The 9,673-nt window shown below is 50.3% G+C and overlaps 1 protein-coding gene across 1 annotated transcript in view; it reads right to left on the bottom strand.

Annotated features, from left to right (window-relative positions):
• Positions 1 to 7,429: 7,429 nt before the first annotated feature.
• Positions 7,430 to 9,673, bottom strand: part of rabgap1l (RAB GTPase activating protein 1-like) — a 95,724-nt gene continuing 93,480 nt past the window's right edge. Inside the window, exons 23-26 of the mRNA XM_084459178.1 lie at positions 9,387 to 9,470; positions 9,127 to 9,198; positions 8,753 to 8,950; positions 7,430 to 8,338 (exon numbers count right to left, since the gene is read on the bottom strand). Coding sequence (XP_084315304.1) covers positions 8,204 to 8,338; positions 8,753 to 8,950; positions 9,127 to 9,198; positions 9,387 to 9,470 — 489 coding nt within the window. The 3' untranslated portion in view covers positions 7,430 to 8,203. The remainder of the gene's footprint in view (positions 8,339 to 8,752; positions 8,951 to 9,126; positions 9,199 to 9,386; positions 9,471 to 9,673) is intronic.

Below are 9,673 nucleotides of genomic sequence, written 5' to 3'. Positions count from 1 at the left end.
GCCAACCTTGAGGAAGTATTGTGTTCCTGTAACAGCTAGTTGGTGAAAGGTGCTGTGGAGAACAGGGGCAGCCTGTGCTCTGGATCCAGGGACAGAAGCAGAGATGCCCGGGACGTGAACTCTGCCATCACTCAGCAAAAAACTACCTCCTCTCCAGCGCAAGGTTGTGAGCCCCCTCTAGTGGCGATTATACGTACTGCCAAAAATTGTATGTTTAAACTTTCACAGAAACACAAACAGTTAGGGTCGAGTTTGGGTTGTTAAGACAACTTTTAATTTGATTATTCTAGTTCAAAATACAAAATGTGTTTTATTTAATTGTTAAAAATCACATGAATTAAAAATACTGGCCAACCGGAACAACATTTAGTCTTTAGACTTTCATTACGCTCAAATCTAAGGATGACTAACTAGTGATTCATGACCGTATTTCAACTCCCAACTGAGCGAGTCATCTCTGCTCTACGTTCCATCGATATTGGCGGGAAATGACAGGTCCCATCGGACTGCTCTGCGCTCCCAGAATCCCCTGCGGGTGGGAAGGAGGGTCTTGTTTCTGGCAGTGGCGCTGGGGGGATCTCGGAGACCTCGCTGCTTGTGTCCCGTCGCCCTGGGAACGCGAGGTCACACAGGTCGCGGAGGTCGGCGGGCTCAGTCTGTGGAGGAGTACTCTGGGCCGACTGCGCAGACAGCTGAGGGCCAGGGAGGATAGCTCCGCCTCCTCCGGTAGCCTGAGAGCCAGCTCCGCCTCCTCCGGTAGCCTGGTGGCCAGGGCGTTGGGCCTCGCCATGCGAGCCCTCGTCATCACTCCCACCTTGGTCTCTCCCGCTCTCCCGCTCGGGCTCTCTCCTCCTCTCTCTCCTCTCCTCTCTCCTCCTCTCTCTCCTATCCTCTCTCCTCCTCTCTCTCCTCCTCCTCTCTCCCTAGCTCCGCTTCTCAGGATCCTCCTCTTCCTCCCTCTTCCGGCGGCGTCTTCCTCGGATTCACCTCCTCCCGTGTCTCCTAGCCGACGCTTCGTTCCGTTTCTCCTCGTCCGAACACCCTGATCCACCACCACGGCCCCATCATCATCATCATCATCATCATCATCATCCTCTCTCACTGCATCATCGGTACACTTTGACCTCTGTTTGACCCCAGTGTATTTGGAGCTGCAAGCAGCCTCCTCCTCCTCCTCCTCTATCACTATGGAAACGCCAGGCACACTTCCTGCTCTTCTCCTGGCTGAAGACGCGATCGGCTCGTCTTCGTCACCATTGGTCATCCGTCCAATCGCAGGCTTGGCGAGCGGCGAAGGGCTGTCGTGAGGGGTCTCCGGGGGGGGTCCGCTCTCACGGCTCGGGGGGCGCCGGGCGCAGCCGGGCGCGGTTTCTGGCACTCTTCCAGACGGAGGTAAAGACAGAGAGTTGAAGATGGAGTCGCCCACGCACGGTGGCAGGGAGGCTGGGGACGGAGAAGGGACAGAGTCAGGACCACCGGGCCCGATGGGGAACAACTAGGGATGGGTTTAAACAAAATCGATTAATCGATTCTGAATCAAATGATTCAGAATCAATTCATGAATCCCAAAATCGATTATTAAATTTTATTTAATAAATGAAGGAATGAATAGTTCATTAATTCATTCAATGAGTCATTCATTCATTCATTTTTGGAAATCAGTATCGATACCCAGCCCTAGTATTGATGTGTTGCATAACTTGGCAGTCATGTAATTAAGGTTACAGCTAAAAAAAACAGGTTTTAGTAACACTAACCGAATCAATATTGAATCGAATCGTGATAATCGATTCTGAACCTTGTAAATCGGAATCGAATCGATTCTTGAAATTTGAATTGATACCCAGCCGTAGGACCAACATCGGCTTCTGTCACGTCATCTGGAAGCAAGATGGTTACCGGACCCTCACCTGCGGTTCCGACGTGACCCAGGCGGTTCTGGTGCTGGAACAGAGTCCTCAGGAGCTGCGCTTGAGAGGGAACCAGAGAACACCCCTCCCGAACAGCAGGGGCAGCGATGAGCCACGACACCGTCTGAAATCATGGTAAACGGACCGCACCCATATAGCGCTTTTATCCAAAAGCGCTTTACGATGGCCTCTCATTCACCCATTCGCACACACATTCGCACACACATTCGCACACACATTCGCACACACATTCACACAGACATTCACACACACATTCACACACCAACAGCTGCAAATTCAAACCTCCGACCCTGCGGTCATCGGAAGACCTGCTCAACCTCCTGAGCCACAGCTGCCCGTGGGAAAGAGATACCGGCATCAACCGACGCCCGTCTCACCCAGAGGTAACGAACCGCACACGGTTTCAGGTAAACAACAACACAGAACGGAGGCTGGCGGCCATCTTGATCGTGTCTACCTGAGCAAGGTCGGGGGAAGGGAGCAGCGAGTCCAGTCTGAGCAGAAACTCCCACAGTAGCTTCTCCAGCTCCTGGTCAAACTGCGGCCCGTAATCCACATGGAGCTCCTAGAGGGACACAGACAGTGGTCAAAATGAGGCCCTTAGTCCAAAAGGGAAGGGATGTTTTCCTGAGGAAAAGCAGGAAGTAAACAGTAGCCTGTGTGCGGAGCGGTCGTCCGACCTCGTTGAAGTGCTCTCTCTCCACAGGGTCCCTCAGCAGGGCGTGCACCAAGTCACGGAAGTTGGTAAGCGCCGTCTCAACCTTGCTGTCCCTCTTCTGAAACCAAATACACGGACGTACACAGGAACACAGGAGGCCCCCAAATGCTCAGCAGTTGGTTTGTACAGAAAACTATTCTGCATTATCAGAACCACGCCCATCCCCCACCCCCTCATCCCCCGCCAAAATCCTACTGACCAGCATGGCAGTGGAGGAGGGGTCAGGGGAGCGCATCCTGTCCAGCTGGGGGAGGATGGCCTCGGGATCCAGGGGGCCCTGCCCACGACACAGCTCCAGGATCAGCTGGGAACGGAGGTTTGCAGTGGATTACTGACTCAACACAGGACATGGTACATGGTACATGGTACATGGCACTGGTCTAGTCTGGTCTGGTCTGGTCTGGTCTGGTCTGGTCTGGTCTGGGGGGTCTGGGTCTGGTCTGGTCTGGGGGGTCTGGGTCTGGTCTGGTCTGGGGGGTCTGGGTCTGGTCTGGTCTGGTCTGGTCTGGGTCGGGTCGGGTCGGGTCTGGTCTGGTCTGGTCTGGTCTGGTCTGGTCTGGGGGGTCTGGGTCTGGTCTGGTCTGGGGGGTCTGGGTCTGGTCTGGTCTGGGGGGTCTGGGTCTGGTCTGGTCTGGGGGGTCTGGGTCTGGTCTGGTCTGGTCTGGTCTGGGGGGTCTGGGTCTGGTCTGGTCTGGGGGGTCTGGGTCTGGTCTAGTCTGGGGGGTCTGGGTCTGGTCTGGTCTGGGGGGTCTGGGTCTGGGTCTGGTCTGGTCTGGTCTGGGTCGGGTCTGGTCTGTGTCGGGTCTGTGTCGGGTCGGGTCTGGTCTGGTCTGGTCTGGTCTGGTCTGGTCTGGTCTAGTTGGTCTGGCCTGGTCTGGTCTGGCCTGGTCTGGGTCTGGTCTGGTCTGGTCTGGTCTGGGTCTGGTCTGGTCTGGTCTGGTCTGGCCTGGCCTAGTCTGTTCGGTCACCCACCCGTCCACGCAGTCCCAGAGCCAGCTTGGCCTGATGTCTGGAGGTGAGCAGGCCAGGGACAGCCTCGCAGGACGACGTCACAAACTCCTCCAAGGTCCCATAATGCACCACGTCTCTCTCCTTCATCACCTTCCACATGGCGGCAGAGACCAGCCTCAGCGGCGGCGTCAGCAGACTCAGGTCAGGGAGGGGCAAGGGGGCGTCTGGAGGAGGGGGTCATATTAGCAAATCAAATCTAATGGATTTCTTAAGCACATTTAAAAACATCTCACACTGACCACCAAAGTGCCGTACGAGGCAGTAAAAATACAATAATAATCACAACAAAAAGGCCAACACCAAAAACAAATGAATAAAAACAGACAGGTATCAAAACACAAAAAAGTTATAAAAACAGAGAGAGCATAGACATAGGCACATTTAAAATCAGATAAATAAAATCATATATATATAAACCACACGAGTAGGATTCAAACACCAGGGAATAAAAGTAAGTTTTAAGTTTTAAGACTTAGGTCTCAATGGAGGGGGCAGATCTGATAAAGAGGGGGGTGCTATTCCAGTCTAACAACCATTTTGCTTGAAGAACACATTCTTTGAGAGGCTCTGAACTGTGTAAGTAACCATTCTTGTTAACACCATAAACTTAAATTTAGAAATTTGCACTTGATAACAAGAGATACTTCACTAGTCTCAAGTTGTGACAACAGGGGCGAACTCGATGGTCTGTTATAGCTAACTTATGGCTGTAGATTTTAACTTAATTTAACTTTTTAGCTCCTAACTAGTTCCTATGCTCAGTTAGAATAACTTAAGCTTGGGGAATGTCAAAATAAACAAGTTTATAAAACGTTATTTACCCTTGTTTTCCGATGGTTTCTTTGTTGCCATGTCTTCCAAGTCCTTTTCCAAGTCGATCAGACTAAGCTACTGTAACAGCAATGTTATTACCAAGGCTTCACTTTTAAACGAGCGTACGGGGAGATAAGTCTCTAGAGACAACATGGACACACACATGGACGAGGAGGCATGGGTTGGGTATTATCAGCTAGCTTCTCTGGTGGGGGACTACCACGGAGACTGAGCCGCCAAAAGCAGCGTCCCGCCTCCAAGGACGGAGGAAGAACCAGGGTGTTACAACGTTTTCTGCGCCCATCGAATTTTGTGACCCTAGAGGGCGCTGTTGCACAATAGTGTGGTCACATGCAGCCCTACGTTCTTACGTAATTTATTCTCGACGAATTACACCATGTACTGTAATGAATAAAGATTTTCAACTTTAATGTTGCTTTAAAGTAAGTTCCTTGTTTGGATTAGCAAAGTTATTTTGATTATAAGTCAGTAAGATTTAAGTAGGGGCACTTTATTCAAAGCCAGATGAATAACTTGATATATTATTTGGCAGTTGAGAGTTTAAAATGTCTAACATTCATAGTAACAGTAGTTCAGGATTGTTTGAACCCAGTTGATGTAAGTTGAAGCAATCACAATTTAATAAAGAAATGAAAACGAAGCCAGTGGACAGAGAGAGACTGAATTTTATTAATGTACAGTACAGTTAGACAGACAGTACGTTTACTGTACAGAAAATACAACTGGAGTAAGACCATGACAACAACGTACATGGGATCGAACGGGCAAATAGAGGGAACGTTTACCCCGTTTAAAATGACGAAACCAAAGAGCTGTTAAGAGTGCATCATACTGTACTTAACAAATCACACTGGAAAGAAATCTCAAGTTGTGTTTTTTCCATTATTGTTAATTTATGTGGATTAAGATTTGGCAGCCGTCTTAACGACAGAGTAACGAAAGAAAGATGGTTTGTTCTCACCATAACTTGAGTACAAACTAACCATTCAACGATAGTGTTTAAAATATGGATGCGATGTTAGTGTACGTAAAACACGCAGGCTTTAGGACGTTAAACTTGATATGACACGTCAGCCTCGTGGTGGATATACTGACCGCACGTGCGTCCGTATGACTAACCCAAAACACGTCTGTCTGGACTCCCTCTGTGCCGTCTCCTTTCCTTGGAGATCACTGACAGGTGCGAGGCCTGGATAGGCATCATCATCTGGTGCTCATCTGGTCACAACACTGTCAGATCAGTGGACAGGAAGTAGAGGAAGTGAGGACAAGGAAGTATGATGAGAGAATTGGGACACCACCCAGATCCCTAGGTAGGGCCTTTGCCTAACGGCACGGCACCCCTGTAAAGGTGGGCGGGGTCAGTCTTCGGGACAGGGACCGATCGGGTCAGTCTTGGGGACATGGACCGATCGGGTCGGTCTTGGGGACAGGGACCGATCGGGTCAGTCTTGGGGACAGGGACCGATCGGGTCAGTCTTGGGGACAGGGACCGATCGGGTCAGTCTTGGGGACAGGGACCGATCGGGTCAGTCTTGGGGACAGGGACCGATCGGGTCAGTCTTGGGGTCAGGGACCGATCGGGTCAGTCTTGGGGACGGGGACCGATCGGGTCAGTCTTGGGGATAGGGATCGATCGGGTCAGTCTTGGGGAGAGGGACCGATCGGGTCAGTCTTGGGGACAGGGACCGATCGGGTCAGTCTTGGGGACAGGGACCGATCCTCCTACGGGCCTGGAAGCTCTCAGACGGCTTCTCCGTTCTGTCATCAGAACCGGGCTTGGACAACAACCGTGAAGACAGGAAGGCAGCCATTGGGGGGGAAACACCGTTTCAACTGGAACCACTCAAGATAACGACACACACACACACACACACACACACACACACACACACACACACACACACACACACACACACACACACACACACACACACAGGATGTGGCGCTACCAGCCTGGGGGTCAAAGCAGTATTCTTGGCACATGTATTGCAGCTCTCTGCCTCGGCCTCCAGTAGAACATGAACATGCCTGTACTGTACTCTACTGTACTCTACTGTACTCACAGTAAAGCCACTGAAATGGGTCATCATCCAGACATTGCTTTCTACTGTATTTCTTTGTTTTTTACTGAATGCTTGTCATAGGACCACCGAGAGAGACTCTGGACTGTACTGTTAACCACATCTCTCTCTCTCTCTCTCTCTCTCTCTCTCTCTCTCTCTCTCTCTCTCTCTCCCTCTCTCTCTGTCTCTCTCTCTCTCTCTCTCTCTCTCTCTCTCTCTGTCTTTCTCTCTCTCTCTGTCTCTCTCTCTCTCTGTCTCTCTCTCTCTCTCTCTCTCTCTCTCTCTCTCTGTCTTTCTCTCTCTCTCTCTCTCTCTCTCTCTCTCTCTCTCTCTCTCTCTCTCCCTCTCTCTCTCTCTCTCTCTCTCTCTCTCTCTCTCTCTCTCTCTCTCTCTCTCTCTCTCCCTCTCTCTCTCTCTCTCGATAACTTCACTGTCACATGGCTAAAAAAAAGATCCGGTCAAGATATGATTTTGGATCTGACCGTTTAGTTCCGGTGGAGCATGTGTGTGCTTGCATGTACATCTGATAGCGTGAGTGTGGGTTTTCATAAAGTGTTATAAATATTACTCAAGGAAGCAGGATTTAGAACAAGCAGAACATGGAAACGGGAATGGGTCAGGAGTGTTAGTACATCACGTTGTCTCTCTGTCATCTGGACCAGACCAGACTCCACCTCACTGTGCTTGATCACCTTAAACATCTACAAAGATCACATTCAAATTTCAAACGGTAAAAAAAAAAACTTCCACTAATAAAGAACTGTACAAGATTAAAAAATGATCAATAATTAGTTATACATATTTATATGATAACATTTTTCTTTATCACTATAAAGATTTTTTAAAATTCTGAATGCAGTATCCCCTTTCGGAAAGCAGTTACGAGTATTACACTAAATATGCTTTAGTTTTCTGTAGTTTAAACAGCATATTATCCTAAAACATGGCTGATAATGTGTTGCCAGTATCCTTGCGTGAAGACCCGCGCTCTTAGCTCGTTTAGCAAGGTTGTCGGCTACAGTATGGTTGCCTAGCGTTTCAATAGGCCACTACAGTAGTTAATCAGTCAGCAGTAGCAATGTTTAGCCTGTAGGTGTCGCTGTTGTGCAGAGCTTAAACTATGGCGCACATAATCCACGTGGAGGTGATGCCTCCCAGCCCGGCCGACATGGCCATAGGGCTTATCTGTTTAGATAACGGCTGTCACCCAAGCCAACAGATAACAGCTGTTACCCGAGCCATCAGAACAGGGATATATACATGAAGCACCAGCGCCATCCCATCATGCACCATAACAACTCCACGCATCGCGGATCGCGGCCGCACCGCTAAATACCTCCGGTCCAGCCAAAACCTAGAGAGAAGTGACTGCCTGGATGTGATTGGTACAGGCTGGGAGGGGGGCGTGGCTTATGAGAGGGTGCAAGCGGAGGAGGGACATGGTGAGAGTGGGCGTGGCCTTTTTTCGTCCCACCCAGGATCACGGCGTCGTTCCCTCCACCTCTGAGAAAGAGGATACTGCATCGGCTGGGCTGTCAGCTCGTGTTCAGTGGCTCTCGCGTGCGTTCGGTCTCCGCCACGCCTCCCGTCAGTCCCGGGCCCCTCCCCCTTCAGTCCCGGCCCCTCCCCCCCTGGGCGGGGCCTCACGGGGCTCCTTCTTTAGGGGAGGTCTGGGGGCCGCTGCCCGAAGTCTTCAGGGAGCCCAGGGTCTTGCTGAACCAGGAGTTTTTGGCCGCTTGGATCTCGTTCATCAGGACGCCCCTCTGGTGCTCCAGCTCCTGGGAGGGTCAGAAGTCAGAGGTCAGAGTTCATCAACAGGGCCCGAACGGTCATGATCAAATGGTCACGGTTATCAGTATTATCACGTTACTAACGTTACTTAAAATGTGCTGAAAATGTTCATAAAACTGATAAGACACTTTCACCAAGTTTTATATTGAAAACCACAAATAAAATTAGCAGCGCTTCACTTTTTGTTTGTGTAAACATAAACAAACATAAAACAACATAAAATAATGCATCTGGGAGACTGTAGTTTTGATTGACGCTGGACAGTATTTACAGTGAGTTGTTCAAAGCATGATAATCAAACACGGTTTTAGTGATAATATCGCGATAAATGTAATCCCATTTTATCGTGGTTTATCACTAAAGCGGTTATCGTGCGCGCGTTGGCCGCAGGGGCGTCTGACCTGGATCTTGCACTTGGCCTCGACCAGCTGGAGTTTGGTCTGGGCCAGTTCCAGCTCCATCTCTCTCAGCTGCACTTCCAGACAGTCCTTCTCCTCGTCCAGCCGGCCGTAAGGCTCCGCCCTGAGGGGCGTGGCCACCTGGAGGGGGCCCTCTTTACTGAACACCTCCCGGCAACGTTCGCACGCCATCACCTTACTCTGCAGGGACACACACACACACACACACACCTGTGAGCGCTTTGTTAGGCAGGCAGGCAGGCGCACACACACACACACACACACACACACACACACACACACACACACACACACACACACACACACACACACACACACACACACACACACACACACACACACACACACACACACACCTTGACGATGTCCAGCTCCTCCTTGGTGGCGGCTTGCTGCTTCTCCAGCCTGGTGCTCAGCTGGGAGCAGATCTGAGGGACAGAGGGGACACAACACTGTTTACCAGAGACACACACACACACACACACACACACACACACACACACACACACGCACACACACACACAGAGAAGATTGACAGCACCACTGTTTATCAGAGACTCACCTGGTAATAAGTGTGTCCTACCTGCTGGTAAGTGTTGGTGTGTTGGGGTCTTACCTGCTTGTACTCAGCGATGATGGCGGTGGTCTTCTTGATCTCTGACTCCGCCTTCTCCAGCTCTCTCCTGAACACTTCCTTCAACTGAACACGGAAACCAGTCATTCAAATAAAGACCCTGGGGATGTTGATGACTGGCTATCTGCTACACACATTATGTAGCCTACATAAGCTAACAGGATGTTGACATGTGTCCAGACTAAGATACTGTAGGTGTTATGTAGCCTACATAAGCTAACAGGATGTTGACATGTCCAGACTGAGAGAGGTGTTATGTAGCCTACATA

This window comes from Borostomias antarcticus (assembly GCF_949987555.1).
Source record: "Borostomias antarcticus genome assembly, chromosome: 26".
Taxonomy (NCBI): Eukaryota; Metazoa; Chordata; class Actinopteri; order Stomiiformes; family Stomiidae; genus Borostomias; species Borostomias antarcticus.
Note: the sequence above shows the minus strand (reverse complement) of the source record. Positions and strands in the feature narration are given on the sequence as shown.